Genomic DNA, 21,302 nt, shown 5'->3' with positions numbered 1-21,302 from the left:
AGAAATTTCGGTTGTATATCTGTTTCTGGAAGAGTCGGATAAAATTGACAACCATGCCGCGGGAAGTTTTGAATGATGTGACCTCGAATTCTAATACAGTCGTGATCTGGGCGATTGATAGTTTTTATACATACGTTACTACCAATTCATGTATAGGCATTCTGATAAACGAAAGGAAAGCATGGATAGAAAAGTGGCAGTACACAGAAGTAAATTACAGGTCGAATATGAAGAAGAATTAGAATGATGGAATCAAAGTTCAGCTAATTTGGTGAAATTCCTCGGACAGAAATCACACAGACGAAAGAAGTAGAAACCTATAGATCGATCCATAAGTGCCAGTGAACAAAACTTAAAGAAGGAAACGTTGTTGACAGATTATGCTACCAATCCCAAATCCTGATTTTGACCCGTGAACACAGAATTTGGAACGCAGAGAAAGATTCCTGTCATGTTTAAAGTAAACTTTTTGTGTGTGCTTCAGCCGTCTTTCCTACAGCGACCCGGAGTACGTACAGCTGGCCAAAGGTGCCTACGAGGCATGGGCGGAGGCGGAGAGAGAGTCCGGGCTACAGGTGGTGTACAAGACTGGTGGCTTGGACATCACCAAGAGGGGTACACTGGGAGAAAAGATGGTGAAACATTATGCCGAAGCCATGGATGCTGCAAATGTAAGGTAAGTTTTAATGAGACAAATGATGGCGGGCAATGTAAGAAATTGGTTGATGTTCGTTATTCGGAAGGTTCGTTATTCCCAAGACGAAATAAAGTTCATTTTGTCGTAAAGTTCGTTCTTCCGAAACACAAAAAAATTCCTATACACCTAGATGTTCGTTACTCAGAAAATGAAAAAAGGGTTCGTCAATTAAAAAACATATTGTGGCATTATACATTTGGAACGTTCGTTGTTCCGAAGGTTCGTTGAACCGAGAATAACATAAGGTTTGTTCTTTCGAAAGTTCGTTACCCCGAAGATTTGTTAATCCGATAATGAAATAAGGTTTGTAATCGGTCCGAAGGTTTATTAATCCGAAAATGAAAAAAGGTACATTGTACAATGTAAGTGTACTAACGGACCTTCAGAACAACGAACCTTATTCGTTTTAGAATTATTATTGTCATCAATACCATGATTTATGTTCCCATTGTTTTTATGATAGTTATCCTTACTGTGATAATAATGTTCAATATTGTTAGTGTTGTTTTTATATCATTAATGTCCTGTATGATTATAATCGTTGAAATTGTAATTATTATGATTATAATTATAATTATTACTATCTTAACATTGTTATTTTCGAGAATCAGATGCATGTTATCAGTGATTCGTAGAGTAGAAAACTGTACATCATGATTCTGTCTGTCGGTAGATTAACCTTAAACGCAGGCACTAAAACCATATCTGTATACTACACTGTAAAAACATGGGTGTTAAATTTAACACCACGGGTGTTAAATCTATCACCGATCAAACTTCAATAAAGGACCACACCCACAGGTGTTAAAAATGCACTGTGATGGTGTTGAAAAGTGTTCACCTGACACTTCGTGGTGTTAATTTGACATTGTACCTGGTGTTATTTTGACACTGTATTGGTGTTAATTCAAAAATGACACCACATGGTGTTGATTTGATATTTGTTGGTGTTAATATCAATGGTTTAACACCCGTCCAGATTCAATAAGGGACCACACCAGCTGGTGTTACTTTGGTGTAAATTTATTTTCACATTTTTTCAAAAATCTAGTATTTTAATGTAAAATTCTTGATCGTCTTGTTTAAATTAAAAATCAACAAGAAGTGCAGTTACTAAGAAACTCTTCAAAAAACAGTTTAAAATGTGGAAATGACACCCGGGGGTGTTAATTTAACACCGTAAATGAGCACCGAAAATTTAACACCAGCTCGGTGTTCACTATTTAACACCGGACTTTTTGCAGTGTAGTAGTACATGTATTGAAACTTCACAGCATTGAGTCATCAGCTGTGATATCGTAGACAATTGAGTGCAAATTTTGTTTGTCTTGTCATGATAGATTCTGTTCCGACATTATTTAGAGGCGTGACCTGCATAAATGTTATATCAGATGGATCATCGAAATGCGGTCGACACGAAATTGACAGAATCCCCAGGGTATAAAGTGACAGCCTCGTGACTTGTAGCACATTTACACTGTTGGAAGTAGTAGCCCTAAAGCACATCATTAGCTCAGATTTTATGTTCTATTTGCCACGCCACATGAATATTATTACAAAGGTTTATGATTTTCCAATCTGATTCTCACTCTCCTATATCTTCCCCTTTCTTTACTCGTGTTATCCACATATACTAAAGATCTAGAACATTGTGCATTACGACCATGATGTTTACTCTGCAATCACCTATAGCGTCTATGATGGATGATTCTTGAACTTTATTTTGTAGCAGTGGTTTCAAGAGCGATGAGAAGGAGCAAATTTATATTTCCCTATCTGTTTCCAACAATTAGAATCCTTGATTCAGATTTTTCTCTCTACAGGTCGTGCATGAAAACATTGCTTGCACAAACTCTACTGTCATAATGTCTATTTATCGGGGTAATTTCTTTATTCTGTATGTCTTAAATGGTTGCTGGAAAAACTAATCTAGAATACTACTGAAATTTAAAAGAATACAGTACTTATGCCTTATTTTCATTTTTTCTTCCCTGCTCTTTTCGCGAGTGTGTGTGTGTGTGTGTGTGTGTGTGTGTTTGTTTTATTGTACTGTTGCAGTAGTTTTGTGTTGTGTGTTCCGGTTTTTTTTTTTTTTTTTGTCGGGTAATCAGTGTGTTTGTTTGTCTGTTTGTTTTTATTTTTTGCTTGACTCTTCTCTGTTGATTGTCCAATCCATGCTTCTCGTCCGTGATAAGACTCTGGTAATCTTTTGAAACATAGCCTGCAACTTCCATCACAATATCATAGAAAGTGCAAAGACATTCCAAAACTACTTTGTGGTTGTTCACTGCATACAACCAAGTATGGGGGGAAAACACGTCACTTAGGGATTTTTTCATTTCATGTTTTTACCCCATCTGTCAAGTACATTATGATAACGACTACTTATATTCCGGGTGACATACATGTATTTTCAAGGTAATAGTTCGTTATAAGGAAGGTTCTTAAATTAGAAAAAAAAATATAGTAAGATTCATTCCAAAGGTTCTTCAGTCAAAACAAAACAAAAAAAGAAGAAAAAAATGAACGTAGTTATTTCGAAGGCTCGTTAATCCGAACACGAAATACGGTTCCTAATTCCGAAGGTGCGTTAGCATGGACCTTTTTTTTTCTCTATAGCGAACCTCCGGAATTACGAACCTTATTTCATTTTAGGAATTACGAACCTTCGGAATGACGAACTGTCGGAACACTGTAACAATGTGCGGATTAAGGAACCCTATTTCATTTTCGGATTAACGAACATCTTGGTGAATGGAATTTGTGTGTTTCGGAAAACGAACCTTCAAAATGACGAACCTCATTTCATTTTCATTAGTAATCTTATTTTATTTTCTGATTAACGAACCTTCGGAATATGAACATAATCCATTTTCAATTCAAACTGGTGTCCAGGTATGAGAGACTGGAAGGGGAACGTCTGCGCCACAAGTTTCCTCAGTTCAACTCAACACCAGAATGGGTGTGTCTGTACCAGCAAGAATCTGGTCTGGTAGACGCTGCCATGGGTAACGCTATCCATACCCAGCTGGCACGACTGCACGGCGCCACCATCGTCGAAAATGCTGCCGTTATGAAGTTGACGAAGCAGGGTAACTTGACAAAGGTAGGAAGAATCGAACCTACACCTGTAAAATCATTGTAATCCGATAGGTATTGTCTTCCCTCCTCTGCTAGAAAATACACACACATACACATACACACACACACACACACACACACACACACATACATAATCATATGCATGCATACATAGCTTAGTTATATCTACAACCTGTACACAAAACACCATGCGAAATCTTGAAATTTCCATATTTTTATTTGACCTAAGCCTTAAATCCTAATTGTGTCTGACTGATGAGAATTTGAAAGCTTTTTAAGCCGGAAAACATATATATATATTTTACACCTTTATAGCAAAAACATTGAATTCTCACCATTTTTTTTTGTTTTTTGTTTTTTGTTTCAATGAGAAATTGTTCGCTGATGACATCATCAGCTCATAACTGTCATACTCTTTAGCATTTGGTAACTTTCTTATTGTTATTCCGATTCTGATAACATTTTCATTGTTGTGCTTGTAAATCCCTCCCTCTCCCCCCCCCCTCCCATTATATCACGCAATTTCTGGTCCAGAAATCGTCCTTTAATATCTCTGAATATAGATGTTACATAGGGGCTCCATTCCTAAATAAGAAGACTTAATTAGATTTTTGGGAATATCTTCTTAATCAGGTCTGTACAACCAAAGGGGACTTCCTGTGCAAGAAGGTTGTGATCGCAGCAGGTGCCTGGATGAACGAAGTCTTGTCGTCTGTTGGGGTGAAGATACCACTCACCGTCACCCAGGAGCAGGTCACCTACTACGCCACGCCCCACATGAAGGAATTCACCAAGGAGAGGTATAGGCATTAAAGGGATCAGGATCTATCTGGCAGAGTGTTCTGTGCAGAATTTGCTTGAAGAGTCAAGGGAGTTATCAATTCCTCTTCCAACTCTGCGAGGATAACTGCTGTTAACGTCACGTTTAGAAGATTGGCTTGTACATTAATTAATTACACTTATTCAAGGTAAAATATTTCAATCTTTTACATTAATCTTGACAACATATGGATTAACCTTCTGGGTTGCTTGCCCCACATTTCTATCAGCTATGATTTCGTTTTCAAAGCAGAAGTCTTTGAGTACGTACAGTTCGAAAGGAGTTTATCTCAAAATTTCAAGAAAGTGCCGTGTTGCCAGACTCCTTACCCGTAGAATATTTCACATTCTATTCTTGACTCTAGTATCATTACTTGTGTGTATTTCACACTTAGTATGATTTATGATACGTTACTCAAACTTAGTCGAAGAAAGAAACCCGATGCAAGAACTCTACGGAATGATCTACATGTGCATATAAAATTACTTTGGTTCTGATTTAGAGGAAAACATCAATGTTGAGTATTGAATTACCTGTTCGCCCTGGAACCTTAGTCATTTTATATTCAACTATTCGTTACAGTTTTCCTGTATTCTGTTTTCGTCCTGGTCTTGAGCCGTCTGTCTACGCCCTGCCAATTCACGGCAATACCGGCTTTAAGGTTGGTCTCGATGCAGCAGGTCCACCCGTCACTGCCTCCACTCGCACGTTCGTTCCGGACCGAGAGAGGGAATTGAGGGCGGAGAGTGTCATAGCGGAATTGTGTCCGAGGGTGTGTATTAGAATTGCCACTGGAATCAAAATCTACACACAGAAAAGAACAAACACAAAAATATCAACAATGAAAACAGTTTCTGGTCTTCTATAAAAATCTGTATACCTTTGTCTATGTGAGGCACTTGTTCTTCCAGTGCTGAGTGCGGTAACGTTACCAAGCTTGGTACCTGATTTGAGTTCTGCTGAGGTTGATAAACATTTATGCGTTTATTTAAAAGTCCAGCCAGTCGACTCCCCTTGTTCGAAAAAAAAAAATGAATACATCCAGAAATAAAACATACGCTGTGGGAGGGAGGTATTATTGATGATGATGGTGATGTAAATGGCAGAAAACTTACCTGTGTTCGCTCCCTGTACATTCAGGCTCTAGGACCAATCCTGTACACAAAGACCTGTCTCTACGCCATGACGCCAGACAGACACTTTGTGATTGACAACTGCCGCAAGACTGGTTACCCTCACGTCATTTTCTGCTGCGGTGCTGGTCACGCCTACAAGTGAGTGCTACCAAATAGAGAAGTTTTCATTCATCGAAAGTTGTTTACTTTAGTTTGATCCATTCTTTCTTACATTCTTGTCTACAAAGGTGATGTTGAGAACACTGCAGCTATTCAACGGAAAAGTGATGATTGGAGCTATTTTATATTTGTTTGTCTTTGTTTCTAATCATAATCATAATCTTTTGAAGGGTACCAATGAGATATACGTTGAAGAAACGGACAATTGCCAAAATGCAGCCACATTGATAAAATTCAGTCCTCTGTTCTTCCTTCAAAAGCGTGCATGCGATGGTTCTGTTTTGATATTGGAATATTGTAGAGGAAAATTGACATGGCGAATTATTGAATGATACGTAAATCATGCAAAATATCGTCGAATAATGGGCTATTGAAAGGAAAATGTGTCTTAAGATGTTTCGTTAAGTTATGAATTATCAAAATCTAACAATATGAATGACTTTGCATATCCATACGTGTTATGGCACCATAAGATCAATACCATTGTTGAATGCGAAACATTTTGATCCATTGCACTATTGAAGATCAATCACACCTTGTTTCATGCAGCACCTTGACGTTGTTTAAATCGTGGTTCCAACACAATGAAAAGCTTTTTTTTTCAGACTGCAAGTTTGCTGAAAAGCTTATAAAAGCAATAATCACGGTTTATGGTGTTATCGCGTGCAATCAAAAATCTGCTCCACGGAATTGGCACGCGCGATAGCGAAAGCGTGTAAAGGTTCTTTTCAGGCGATGTCATGTGATGAGTGCTCGACCAATCGAGTAGCAAGAATCTTCTAAGACGGTCTAATCGTTATTATACAATTTATACAATACTTACAATTTCTTTAGTTTCTATGGTTACCAACCCAGATTTGCCGGAGTGCTGGGCAAGATTCTGAGCCAGCTTGCCGTTGATGGGCGGACCGACTTTGACATCAGCTTCTTTAACATGGACAGAGATGCCATCACGGATCCCTCCTACAAGCCCTGCTTCCGGCTCGGTATACGTGAGCAGGACCTCACATCATCGAAACTGTGAACCTGCTCATACAGATCATTATGCAGCTCTCCTGCACGCTGCCAACGGCTAAAAGCGATATATCATTTCGTGCCAAAGTTTACTACCTGATTGAATCAAGCAATAAATTAGATTGGTGTAAAATTTTCATTTAAATATGACATTATAATGATTTTTTTTTTTAATTTGAAGTTTATTCGTATTCATATGTCTACATAACAGGCCAATATAATTGTACTCTGAAGAATTTATATTTTCTAGCAGTCAGGCACAGAAAACATAGTTGATGATAACAGAAGTGCAATAGCGCCATCTTTGACAGCCAATGCTCATTGCAAATAAATACATGTATGCGCTACTTTTTGACTGCGGAATAAATCTTACATCTGCTCATAGAATCACGATTAGAACCTTTGAAAAAAAATCGCAATACAGGAAATTTTCAATATCATTAATACTTGTTTGTTGGTTGGTTTTACTCCCTGGAAACCTCTGTGTACGCGATCTACTGGTTTCATCTTATTCTGACAATTGCAGTGGGAGAGGGAGTGGCTGGCTCTGTTCTTACTCGGCTTTGAAGTCCTATAGGAGAAAAGCGAATTTGTGCGTGTACTATAACTATTTTTATGAAAATCACGAAAAGAATACCTGTACGTATGATGAATCTACTATAGTTCCATAAATAATGAAAGAGAACGTGTCAAGTTCACAGGCTTGATGGATTTGGCCAAAGAATTTTCTTAGTGGACATGATGGTATTCATTAATCATGGCTAGTTGGATCGTTCTTGTCATGCTGATATTCCTTGTTGTATTCTTACCTCTGTTCTTTCCCTGGTTTGTGACATCTGAAATCTAAGAATAATAATTGTTGTATAAGCATACCGTTGTGCCATATACGATTGAGCCACCCTTTGAATGACAGATTGCAATCATTGTTTCATTGTCTTGTTTTCCATGTATATCCCATGTTTTATCATGTAAAAAAAATGTGTGAATAAAACTTGCCCTCGCTGCGATGTTGATAACATGAGGCACAGTACGTACGCGTACTAATCGTAAGATGACGAATGAACGTATTGGTTAGAAAGGTGGCTTAGTTGGTACAAGCCCTGAAAAAGGACTTCACAAGTGGGAAGTCTATAACGCGGAATATGGAAACGTAATACTGGTAGTCTCCTACTCGAGCCGGTTGTAATATTCCTTTTTGGGAATGTGGTCTTCTTCTTATTCTTCCGCTATGGAAATCATCAGGGCGAATCTCAGAAAGATTCTGAATGAGATCGGCGAGCACGTCTCCATCTCCAATAGTCTACGACTAGATCTGTCGTCATCGTTTCCATGACGTCACTCTCACTGCCATTCTTCATCACAACCTTTAAAGGGATGATCAAGTTTTGGTTGAGTTGGGGATTCAATTTTTTTTTGCGAGATGATTAGAAACCATTCATGAAATATGAAAGAGCACGCAATTCTAAGAGGAATTCAAAGTTTATTTGATGAAGATCGGTTTTGAAATGGCCGAGATATCCAAAGACAAAGTGAAGGAAAGTGGTCCTGATGACAGTTGGGTCCCACCTTTTATAGGACCTCTTTGCTTTTGGATACCTCAGCCATTTCAATACCAATTCCTCTTAGAATTGCATGCTCTTTTATATTTCATAAAGGATTTCTTATTTTCTCACAAAAAAAGTCGAAAACCTGAAGCCCGTCTCAATCAAAGGTATATCACCCCTTAAACATCACATCATTCAAACTTCACATCATTCATTGGACAAAAAACAAGAAGTGCACGTGAGAAAAGATGGGATAATTATTCTCACTTCCCCACGTGATTGGTGCATATTTATTTTGATTTCTGTCTCATAATACCAGTGATATAGTGACAGCTACGAGGCGTAATAGAATACAATATCTAGCAGATTCTGCGCTACTTCTGCACAAGTCAGTCTGCTGTTTTTAACTGTGACCAGCAAATAAGTATGCCCGCACTGGGCTGTATAAACAATCTTATGTGTGAGAAAAAACATGTTAACACAATGCATTATTGTGTACAAATCGTAAGTACTACGTTTGTTAATTTTACTGGACATTTAAATAGACTTTATTTGTCTGTCCGTTTTAAGCACCGAGAAGATTGGTGTAAATTGAGTTGTTATCTTTTAGACCTATTATGCATCCTTCTTAATTACTTGGTAGGAAGCCTAATCAGTTTTCATGTTTAAACAAATATTTCATTCCCATAATCACAAATTGTTTCACCAACTTGAAAGCATCTGTCATTCAGAAAAAAAAAGTGTGGAGTTAATCATAATTATTCGTCGTTTAAGCCTTTTCTAAAAGAAGAAATCATTAAAAAAAAAATTCAGGACATCTGTCAACTGTAATTAAAAGCATTTGAAATCTTTCAATGTTATGGATAAAAATATAACTTTCTCATTCGTCAATTACTTGGAAAAGCTCATCACAGGCTGATAAAAGAAATCAAATAATGGAAGTAATACTAGCCATGTGTTCAGCTGTAAGACTAAAATATACAATTAATATGCTTGTCCTTTCGAAGACTTCCAGAGTTATCTTTTAATCGCTTTCACATCAGAGGGATAATGCCAACAATAAAACGTCAGAAATTAATACCATGCCCTAAAATTAGCATCTCGTGCGAGAAGTCAATTTGATGAGTTGTCGTTCGACACTTCAAAGAGCGTTAGTTTATTACTCGAATATGCGATTCTAGGATTCATTTTAAAAGTCAATCACAGCGTTTTAAGTGAAGTTTAACATTTTCCATTAGTAGCATAATATCACCACTACCCTTTCGGGACTCAACTATACCGTTACCATGGTTACAGCGCGTCTCTGTTTAGTCGAGAGTCAGATCAATAATGACACAAACGTTCCATCGTTTCGTGATTCAAGTAGAATACGGCAAGAAATGCGGCTAAAGTCAACTGTAATGATTTTTCCCCTGTTTCTGGCATGCCAGTCTACAACCAATGATAAATAGAACCAGTACATAAACAATACCCACCATGTGTAGCGGAATAAAACCTGCAGTTCGATAGAATAAATTACATCACATCCAGATCTTCATGCTAATGATCGCGGAGTATAAATGTGTTCTTACACGATTATGTGTTCAAGCGCTGTCAACAAATCTTGACGGACACTCTGAAGCAAATATTACTGAAGTTAAGAACAACAAACATAAACCTGCCGACATACCGGAAGAGTTTTGCCAAGGTATTGTGACACGGCATGTCCGTAATCAAAAAACAATCTAGATACTGTGTCAAAACAACGGTACAATTGATATAACCAAAAAAAAAAAAAAAAACCAGGAAGGAAACACACATTTTGTTTATAAAGGAAGTTGATGATGCAGATTAAATAATAAACATTAACATAAACTACTGACAGAGATGCATTACAGATTTCAATAAAGTCGGGCATATCGCTAAAATATCTACTCAAATGCAAGCAACGCAGCTGCAACAAGTGTATCCATAGCATCACAGTAAATCAGAATATTATGCACAGAATTTGGCGATTTGTTATACCAGTAGAATGTAAATAATATATCATTTTGTACAATTTCTATTAATGAGACGCAAACACTCATAAGTTTTTCTTTCAAAAAAATAACTGTTTGTTCAATATATAGTGATAATAATACGACTGACATACAGGTTTTGAAGCCCTTAAAATATAAACTCCGTTTTGAAAAATGTTATGTACATATATACACGTAAACCCCGTGGCACGCCCAAAATTGCCACAATATGTACACATTTACAATAATTTCCTTTACAGAGACCTCGGAAACGAGTATTAAAAACATCACACATAACCATATGACTATGATGAATGGCACATGAAACTCTATCTTATATAACACTACACACAATATGATAAAGTTACTGAATTTGGTAAAATTAAGTATGGAGAATACACACGATGCAAGACAAAGGGTAAGGAGGTGTAAAGCTTTAGACTTTCTTCTCTATCGCATTTCCGGTATTTGCAACATCTTTCTCCCCGACTGCGCATTTAGTTAATGAAAGCCAATTTCTTATCAGGGAAACTGAAGACGAAATGTTTCTTTTTTTTCAATGTTGAAAGTCAACTGCTTTGATCGATAGTCTTTCGTCAACATTGTTCATTACTAAATAGCTTGACGGTTTGCTCATTTGTAAATCAGCAAGGCCAGCAGCGTGCAAATCGCGTGCCTGCACGATTCTGTTGCTAATCCAATCCGAACACGACTGGGGAGGGCGCCACCTTTGACGGAGGTATGGAAAGGAAGAAAATGCGACAGCCTAAGAAACATGGCCACACAACCTAGTCGGATCTGTTAGGTTATCTGCGTCTTGCGTCCGCTGTTAGTCTAAATCTTTTCCAAACTAATTCGCTTCGTGTGCATAAGCCAGAAACTCTTCTCACTCAGTAGCGGCATATTTATTTCAACATTTTTGCACAAGCATCCTCAATTCTCTTCGACTTTTTTTTTTTTGTTATAGAACCGAAATGACGTCAGGGTGACGTAAACGAGGAACGATCAGGGTTATCGTGTGTCGCTGCAGGCACTTGGGTAGGAATATCTTTACAAGTTCATGAATATCGCGTACAATCAGAATACAGCAAGAAAACGATCTATACAATAAGATACATACAATGCATGAATTCAGACCTCACAGCTCTCTATTAAAGTACTTCATTTAATATAGTGATCAACCGCCCAGAAGACAGTGTTTCCCACAATGTGAATTCAGCAATGCTGCTGTCGTCTCTTTTTTTTTTCCAGATATGTCATTTTGAAATTATGTTGATACACTTCTTGTTCCGTGCAAAATGAGACACACATTTCCGGGTTGTAGTTACATCTTACTGCGCATGAAGACTTTAAAGACACCCTATATCAAATCTAAATGTATACATGTGTACTATGAATGACGTCATCTTTCCGAGCAGGACGAATGTACGCCCCCTACGTCATCGGCAAGCAGCAACTCTGAACATACTTCTCAAACAGTTCAGTAACCAGTACAAGGACATCCACTGAGGGTATAGATAGCAAGTGTAAACCACTGCGACCGCAAGGAACTTGCTGGCGTCAGTTCGACAAGCCAAGTTAGCACCTGCACAGGGGCTAATTTGAAATCTGCTGTGCATTCTTGATTTTCAGCCAAGGGCGATTGGAATCCAACTGAAAGTTGAAGGCACTCTCAGACTGTGACGAATGTATGTATGTGCGTGTGTGATTAATGAGAAAATTAACATTATGTTTTAACGGCAATGCTGTGAAGATTTACGGAAATTGATGTTCAAATGTATTCATCGTAGTAAGCGTCCAATGTACCCTGCAAACGTGAGGTATAACTCTACTTCATTACGGGGCAAATATTGAGCAGAAATACAAAAACCACACAGAACCAACATAGGGACTGTCTTAAAGTATTTGAAATACGGAATACTTTAACATAAATGTTTGCAGAAAGCTGGTTCAGGCATGAAATTCGATCTCGTCCTGAATGTGTTGTTGCTAGATTTCCGACTGGCGCTCGATGTCAAAGTTGTATGTAATTACTGTTGAAGCAGGCTTTTTGTGCTGTATGATTTGACTCTCCACGTGCGGGAAAGCACGACATGATTCGTCACTTCGGCGGAAAGATCCAAAGTACACATTATCTGTCCGTCACAGATTCGATCGGAGCGGGCAACACAACAAGAACACGCACGCATTGAATGTACAGTCAACAACAACACACAACACAAGTGTCCGTCCCTGCGCTCATCTTTCCCGGTCTGGCGCGGACTATAAAGGAACGCGTTCATTGGCTGGATAATGTCACGTGCGTTCTACAAACTTGAACTGCGCAGGTCTGTCCGGCACATTGGTCAGTCTGAAGAGAAGTTCCATGTCTTCCTCGTGATGCCACTCGATCTTGAAATTCTTGATGAGCTGCAAACAGGAAGTGAGAAGTCATACGAACAATCAATCATCTGTGGAACCTTCTTGTAGTTAATAACCCATAGGCTGATAGGCATTGCTTGTAGTCCATCATCGTCACTATTGTCGATTACTGTTGATGTAAGCAACGACTCACTCCTCCCTACCTAAGAGATGATTCCTTATGATATATCGCACTCATGCAAATACATATCTAATCCATGATGTCATTCTGATAGTCTGACTGCAATATGTGGTATGTTACCCTATCTCCTTCACATATGCAAGAAACTTTGTGGCACAACAAACAAAACACACATAATGAAGAGTTTGAATACAAAAACAGATCAACGTCATTTTCAAAGTTATTTACAGGGCAAGCCCTCATCAGATGAAAAAAAAAACTAAATCTTTCCAATGATTCTGCGTACTCGTTACATAACATGAAATATTTTTGAAGATATCATTTACTTATCCCATATATTTGAATTATTTCCTGTTTTCAGAAGCTACAGTCTCAAATATCTGAAGTTGATACAAATGGATACATTTTTTTTTGTTCTGTTTTGTTTTTTGTTTTGCATTTAATCCTTTCATTGCCAAGTCGTTAAAGACGCAGATGTTTTTATCATCCGGGACATACCTTGATGAGCATGATGTAGAGATCCTGCTCGGCCATCCGCCTTCCCGTACACATGCGGGAGCCGTGGCCGAAGGGGAGGATGAGGTACGGGTCGACGTTCTCGCACTCCTTGTCGCCGCGGAGCCATCTCTCCGGCTTGAACTTCTCCGGCGATGGGAAGTATTCCTCCATCAGGCCGGCTATGCAGTGAATTCTAACGATGGTCTGCAGTGGGAAGAATTATATGGCCGAGATGTTTAATTTCCCCCTACCAAGGGGCGGAGAGCTAATAAATGTAACAGCTTCATTCTTTGACTGACTGTTTATTCACGAGTGTCTTTATCATTGCTGCCATCTCCATCATCATCATCATCATCATCATCATCATCATATTTTTTAATGTTCTTGACACTTTATCTACCAAGGTTTATCGAGAGTGAAATGGAACAGACACAATGACACAGTAAACGGAATACTTTCTGTTGTGGTGGAGAAATTTAGGCAGCGAGTTGTAGGAAATATCAGTCTATCATATGGAGTGTTAGAACAGATGAGACAAGAAAGAGATTTCGGAATAGTCGTGAGTGCAGCCACAAGATATTTTAAACTACATAACGATATCATCTCGCACTTGGAACATAATAATGGTATGAGAAAACATATCAATCCGCAAGTCTTAGCTGTACTAGGTATTAATTGTTTCTTTCATCTGCATGTAGAGTGTAAACGAACGATTTCCCGAAATGAGGTATTGCAGCTTTAAAGAGAAAATCGTTCATCGGTCGCAAAATCGTCCGTGACGTGACGCTACGCTAAGCAATAAATCCTCCATTAAAAATATTGCCGTTCGTGATGAACACGACATAACGGTAAAAGCCATATAACAATCAGGCAGTGTGCGTTGCATTTGTCGCAACCTGCGTTGAAACTGGATTTGATCTCTGTCTAAATAGCTTACAAACCTCACTACTTTAGTGTACTTATAGCTGATCTAGGCTACTTACGTCTGGTGGGATTCTGTAACCAGCCAAAGCGATCTCCCTCGAAGGAATTCGGTTCGTTCCATCAACAGTTGGAAACAGCCTGTTGAAAATAAAATCAAAAGTAAACAAGGGTTCTTTCAGTTCTGTTCTTGACACATGAACACAGGCGCATTTGTTAAACATTGCTCTATACTGGCAGTTGGAAAACAACTATCGGAAGTTACTATAAATCACACAATCTATTATCACTTTTACCCATCACGTAACTGGTATTTACACGTTCCCCTCGTTTACGATATAGAGATCGTATACTGGTGTACTGTAAACGTTAACCTTTTGCAATGCACGTAGTAACTTCATCATGTCGTACTCCATTTAACGGAAGTGAACATGGTAATGAATGATCAAGTGAAACATCACAGTATCAACAAAGTTAGTGCACTGGCAAAAAAAAAAATGCCTTTCACATTTCAGAAGACTTTTCAAAAGTACTTAGCACAAAAATTACTATGAATAGAGTACAGGAACACTTTAACACTCTCATGTTATAATTATCATAGTATTTTGAATTCTTAACATATTTAAAACCGGGAAGCGGGCGCTTCATGTACAAGCTTAACGCAGAATCAAAACATCCCGAAGGCAACAGATCATTATGACTATAGTGGGGGTGGATATGTGACTCTCACAACACCTCTAAATCTTGGAGGTTCGCTTACCTCACAGTCTCCTTGATGCATGCTTTGAGATAAGGGAGATTTTGCAATTTGTTTGGAGTGATGGGCATCCCATCCGGTATGGCCCTCTGGATCTCTTCGTACACTCTCTCCTGGACTTCAGGGTTCTTGGCCAAGCAGTACAGGTTAAACGCCAGTGTGCTCGCGGTCTGAAAGCATGCAAAAAAGAAAATCAGTTCAGTAATTCAGACAGAAACAACAGTATTTCAGATTGATTTGACAAGCTACAAAATCAGCTTCTGTAAGCAAATACATGTCCGTGCATGGAATTCAGTTTTAATACATTACGCTGTGAAGATGAGGTCTGAGCAAGCGTTTGCATGTCAGAAGCCATGTTTGTTATAAACGGATGTGGGTGTGCGATTGAAATGTGTCAATAAAACAGTTTATTGCAGGTGCCAAAGATCGAAATCATGGCAGCCTGGAATATCTTTTGAAGATATTGAACATGAAATTAAGTCACCCTGTTACTTGCAATGAGGATAATAATAACAATGATACATGTAGTTTTCAATCAAATAATCGGATAAATAATAAAACAAATATATAAATTTAAAGTCCATTATAAGCGGCCACCCTTAGAAATGATGCGAAGGCGCCCTCTCTCGTTAAAATGTCAAATCAACTTTCATGCTGCACAGCGCCGACTCGACGTGATGTGGCGACAAGGGATTCTACAAGCGCCGACAAGGGATTCTACAAGCGCCGAGCGGAGTTGACGCAATGACATGGGCAGACTGGTTGTACCATTTTTGTTTAACCGTGATGTACAAAGATATAGCTGCCTACATCACGCAAGGTCGTTAGTTAAAAAGTGTTGTGAGCTAGTTTTCACCTGACGTGTCATATCATAACATAAACTACTAATGATGTCACATTTATCATGCGACTCAAAATATTCTGAGATCACAAGGGCTAAACACTACTACAGTGAAGGAACAAAAAAAAAAATTGGGAATCCGAATAAAGTAATAACGGTATTCTTTTGTCGGATTTGCATCTGTTCGATCCAATTACGTCTGCAGACTAAGTTTAATGAGAATTTTGAAGCTCGGCTTACGATCCGCAGACTTCAAAGATGGAATGGCAGTCCTTACCGTTTCGATGGCAGCGATCATGAGGTCGTTCATGAGGTCGCAGAGGTTGTCGATGTCGAAGTCTTGCCGGGCCAGGAGGCACTCGAGAAACGTTCCTTCCATCGCGCTGTCCTTGCCCGTGCCAACTGTGGTTTTCATCCGGTCCAGCGCTATTAAGGCATACTTTTTGGAGGTTCTGTAAAGTATACAGAAAGATACATAGACAGATAGAGACAGACAGACAGGGGGATAGGAGGATACACAAAGAGGAAAAAGAGAGAGAGCACTGGTTGTTACTTCATGAGGTACCGAGCAGTCAAATTACGTCTGTTTTTTTCATTACATTTTGTTTGCAAAGATAATCCAGCACCAAGGTTGTACCGGATATTATGGAATCCTGTGGTAAATGGAATCCGGAATTGAAGAAATATCTTATGTATCATGATTACACTAAAGTATAGTGTTTAAAGCATTCTATACAGGCCTGTTACGGCGAAACGCCACGCTGAAACTGGTTCATTAGGCTCGGTGAAATTCGACACTGAGCCAACGCTGTTCTACTTATCTTGCTCAAGAAAGACGTCAACGAAAACTGACATCTATTTTGTCAACAAGGATTTGTGATGTTAAGTACTTCCCCCGAAATGAATGTAGGCCCTGTCGCCTGCTGCTAGACTATTCTCAATCTATGTAACTGTTGATAACTTCTCTTCTGACCTAATTTAAAGGGAGGCGAAAATCCGAACCTCCCCCAAGCCTCCATCGTCTCTTAGGCCTGCTTCCTCCCAACATGTACCGTGGGGATATCTCATTACACGCCAAATGCCGCTCTCTCAACGCGCGCCGGTTTCCCGCCACCCGAAGACACCCCAAATTGTTGCCTCTCCTCGATTCTTGCTAATTACCTGAAGAAGTAATCCTGCGCTTTCGTGAACTTTTGCCAGGCTTTGGTGGCGATGCCAAACTTCCAGAGGGGAAAGCTGAAGGTGAGGTCCTTGAGACTGTCAAAAAAATTCTCGACTGACACAATCAGCTCGAGCGCTTCCGGGTTGTTGTCCAGGCCCGTGTTGAGACAGCCCATCCTGGAGTCAAACACAATAGCGCAGACCGCTGCAGGGGTGGACAATAAGAGTCGATGGGGGCGTGTGAGTAAGAGGTGTCGACAAAAGAAAACATTGCAGCTTGAATGTGATTGCAAAAGAAAGCCTTAACCGGGGCACAATGGCGGGTAAAGGGTCTCGCCGCGTAACTAGCAAATTGGCGGCATGTGTAGACAGACGTAGTTCTCAGTCTGTAAGTGTCTAGGGGTATTTGGCAAGTCGACTTCTCGAAATGTCTGCGTTTACTCACGACACACGAGGGAATAGGAGATAAAAATCACTCGAGTTCTTTGAACCTTACGTCATTAACTGCATCCGCCGTGATAATTGCATTGCGCGTGGGACCTGTTTTGCAGCACGATGTACCCACCATTTAAAATCACTGACGTTAAACCAGCGAATAAATACAACCAAAAAAAGGGGGATTTGGCGCAAATTCTCATAAAAGAACTCAATACATAGTATTCGTCGAAATAGAATATCACTGAGTGCCAACTGGAACATTTCGCCATCATGGTTTCGTGCATCCATGCATCATTATGACGTCATTATCTGAAAACAGGCAAACCCCCCCCCCCCAAAAAAAAAAAAAAAAAAAAATCATGGATTTCACATCTATTGAGCATGCACAGCAACGAATGAAAAGAAAACCAGCGCAAGTTCATCAGTTCCCGCATCGTGACAATCATATTTATACTGACACTTTGAACACAACGCCTAAGAACTTTATTCCACAATACAAAAGATAAAAAATTTTAAAAAAATCCATAGATTCATCATTAACACATGTTCTTTTAGTGCGCACCTGTCACAATATGTTATCATTGCAACATCCTGAACGCTTCACTTTGGACACAGCGATATCGGACTGCGAACCTCACACCGAAACATCTCCGGTACAACTTCAGTCCCGTTCTATTAGGTACTCACACTCTAACGTCCATCGCTCGATCTTGTGGTTGAAGTCGGGCACCTCCTCGGTAGCTGAGTCTTTCGTCTCCTTGATGAGGGTCACGAAGTCGTCTGCGCACTCCTCCATGATGGGGATGTAGGCGTTGACGCTCTGTGGTTTCATGAGAAGATGCTGGACGGGCTTGCGAAGTTTTTGCCACTCTTCGCCCTCTCTGGATGGGAAAATAATTCAAAGGAAAAACAACTTTCACTCCAAAGGCCCTTCCCCTAATCGGACACTACCTTTAGCCTCATTTTGTCCCAATTACTCACAACATAATCTCAGTCTCCTTGCCCTTTATCAACCGTCCTCTGACTTCTTCAAGCACGATCCTGTTAGCAATTATCGAAACAGTTTGCAGCGGTTCTTTCTAACTCGTGGGGTATCGGTTAAGTCATATCAACACTGAACAGAAGTTGGGAAAACATTTTGACGTTATCAATACAAGAATTTCGATGCACAGGTCGGCTTACGCACAGCGTAAACAGTGTTCCCTCTATAGCTCATGCGGACTTTTACAGTTGATGTCGTCGTGCATGGGTATCAAAGGTTATGACGACATGATAACAAAAGCATGGTGAAATATGTGATTTTTCCTTTCCTGTTAAAGCCCTATTCCCCATCAGTAAAATATCTGCAATGTTGGACTTCGGTAAGTCAGGAATGTCGATCACGACTGTGTATGGACGTGACGGACTTACGTGTTGGCCATGCCAATGTGTCTTTGCCTCGTTCGTCTGTACTTGACCATGGCGTCGATCGGGGTCCGCTTCGGCCTCCTGCCTTCGTTGCGGAAGAGCTCCCGGACGTCGGTGGGGTCGATGATGTGAACGTGCGTGACACCAGCCAGAGTCTCTTTAAAGATTGGTCCAAAGGTCCGGAATCTGTCCACAGTTGCCTCGTGGAGCTTATCAATTCTGTAGGGACCTACGAAGGAAATGAACAATGATAAACATTCTACCATTACCTTACTTTCTCCAGCATGTGAATGCACATTGATCATCGAACCAAATAAGCCTTACATGACTGACACAGTGTGTACGATGTGACACATGCATCCGGTGAACATTTCTGGCACGAAATGTCTTATACGATCAAAATTAACATGCTATCAATCAATGTAAAGCAAATCCATCGATATATTAGACTACAATAAAAATCGAGACGACAATGACTTAGTCTTTAGAACGTAATCAACGTATCAACATGATCAATACCAATTTACACGCTCTACACACTTTGACATCAAAACAACACCACACTACTCGCTAGATTTAGACAATGAGTATTTCCAACTAGATAGTGATAGTGATAGGAGAGACAACTACCGATGTCCAGACTTTGAAATACCTACCGAAGCCGGTGTAGTCCAAGAGCGAACCAAGAAGAGGTATCCCCTTCGGTCCAGGGATCTCTGAGAAAGGTTTGGCTTCTTTCAGCTGTTCAGCAGTCACCATCGTCCCGACGTGTCTCTGCACGATCTGCTGGGCGACGGACGCCACACGACAAGCCGACGTTCGGCCGACGCTTGCAGGCAACATGTTGTCGAGTTGTTATCTGAAAAGACAATTAACAAGAAAATACAAAACATTAATGAAAGTCCTGCTTGAGTCTCTCTGATTCTGCAGGAGGGTGGCTGATGAAAACTGAAAGATTTCGTCACGAATACGTTAGGCCTTCCGGATTCGGAATCAATTATCGCCTAATGAGCAGTATAAAAACTCGCAACTATCTCGCTGGAAGTCTCGTGGACCCGACTAATTTTGCTGATTGAATGTTGACCGTCCTGCACTCACTGTGGCAGGGTTTCTGGACATATGGTCCCTGACGAAGACGGTTCCCGTAAAATTCTGGAAACAATGTACATGACAACAAACAGTACAACGGACGAGTGAGAAGTGAGTTTGTGACAAATATCAGTGGCACGAGTGATTTTTTTTTCTCTCACAAAAAGTTTGGCTGAAATCGGCTTGCAAAATGTCTAGTTCGTCAGCTTAAGAAAAGACCGTCTACACTGAGATAGTAGAGCGACACAGGTTCGTTTCTGTACACGTATTTCGTCGACATGCGCACTGACTATTCCTGTGGTCATTAGAGAAACCTCGAATCAGGAACGAGAAGATAACTAAAACAACACGATGGTTAATATGGATTGCACTAACGACTTAATTTAAGAGAATGTCGTGCAAAGTCAGTCTCAAGACCAACCGGTTATTAATGACTGAAATGTTCAGACTTGTTTTGGGAAAGGGCCACAAAACGTTGAGGCGTATCGGGACGATTATTTCAAGGTACAGGAACATAATATATGTACATTTCCTGTCTCCTATTTCGTATTTTGTCTGCAGCGACAACCCAGTGCAAAACGACACGATACTCTCATGGTCTGGCCAAATGCTGCAAATCATAATCATTAATGTCAGTATGTTGATAAATCTTTTATAAGATTCATCATCGCCACTTGTAATTACGTCCGTCGTTTATATTTACGCTATTCTTTTATATGTTTCTACGTCGCTTTAAACAATGTTAAATTAATGTGAGAAAAAAAAAACCCAACAGCGGCTTTCTCTTTCCATCTCCCATCACGACGCTTGCCAGAGGAAAAAAAAAAATGACTACATGTATGCCATTTTACTTCAACAAACCTAATGTCGACTGAACTGCATCGAAAATGTGTTTCCACGATAGCAAAAATTCATGTATCCTACAGTCAATAGATCTTTAATAGATCTTGAATATACACACAGAAATATATCCTGTAAACAGTCAGTGCATTATACACTAAGGGAAGGTGTGAATTTGGTAATCAAGACTGGAACGAGACTAGTAGCGAAGGGGAAAAAATAAAAAGAGCTCGGATGAAGAGGTGACTGACTCGTCACAGCGACGAAAGTGAACGCAGCAATTTGTAAACACTTACGGAAGGCAGATACCGACACAGCGCTCGCTGACAGCTCGACAGA

The 21,302-nt window shown here is 39.7% G+C and overlaps 2 protein-coding genes across 2 annotated transcripts in view; one reads left to right on the top strand and one right to left on the bottom strand.

The window, feature by feature from the left end:
* Positions 1-6,938, top strand: part of LOC139744637 (monomeric sarcosine oxidase-like) — an 8,560-nt gene extending 1,622 nt beyond the window's left edge. Inside the window, exons 3-8 of the mRNA XM_071655067.1 lie at positions 485-676; positions 3,593-3,803; positions 4,433-4,599; positions 5,202-5,391; positions 5,760-5,893; positions 6,770-6,938. Coding sequence (XP_071511168.1) covers positions 485-676; positions 3,593-3,803; positions 4,433-4,599; positions 5,202-5,391; positions 5,760-5,893; positions 6,770-6,938 — 1,063 coding nt within the window. The remainder of the gene's footprint in view (positions 1-484; positions 677-3,592; positions 3,804-4,432; positions 4,600-5,201; positions 5,392-5,759; positions 5,894-6,769) is intronic.
* A 4,545-nt stretch (positions 6,939-11,483) lies between these two features.
* LOC139744644 (cytochrome P450 10-like) overlaps positions 11,484-21,302 on the bottom strand; it is a 64,179-nt gene continuing 54,360 nt past the window's right edge. Inside the window, exons 2-10 of the mRNA XM_071655074.1 lie at positions 19,691-19,893; positions 19,038-19,263; positions 18,315-18,508; positions 17,190-17,394; positions 16,306-16,480; positions 15,191-15,357; positions 14,493-14,571; positions 13,510-13,713; positions 11,484-12,878 (exon numbers count right to left, since the gene is read on the bottom strand). Of these exons, the coding sequence (XP_071511175.1) occupies positions 12,765-12,878; positions 13,510-13,713; positions 14,493-14,571; positions 15,191-15,357; positions 16,306-16,480; positions 17,190-17,394; positions 18,315-18,508; positions 19,038-19,263; positions 19,691-19,877 (1,551 nt within the window). The 5' untranslated portion in view covers positions 19,878-19,893 and the 3' untranslated portion in view covers positions 11,484-12,764. The remainder of the gene's footprint in view (positions 12,879-13,509; positions 13,714-14,492; positions 14,572-15,190; positions 15,358-16,305; positions 16,481-17,189; positions 17,395-18,314; positions 18,509-19,037; positions 19,264-19,690; positions 19,894-21,302) is intronic.

Source organism: Diadema antillarum, unplaced genomic scaffold, assembly GCF_040938485.1.
Source record: "Diadema antillarum isolate AM-2024a unplaced genomic scaffold, OU_Dant_1.0 seq00001199_RagTag, whole genome shotgun sequence".
Lineage (NCBI taxonomy): Eukaryota > Metazoa > Echinodermata > Echinoidea > Diadematoida > Diadematidae > Diadema > Diadema antillarum.
Note: the sequence above shows the minus strand (reverse complement) of the source record. Positions and strands in the feature narration are given on the sequence as shown.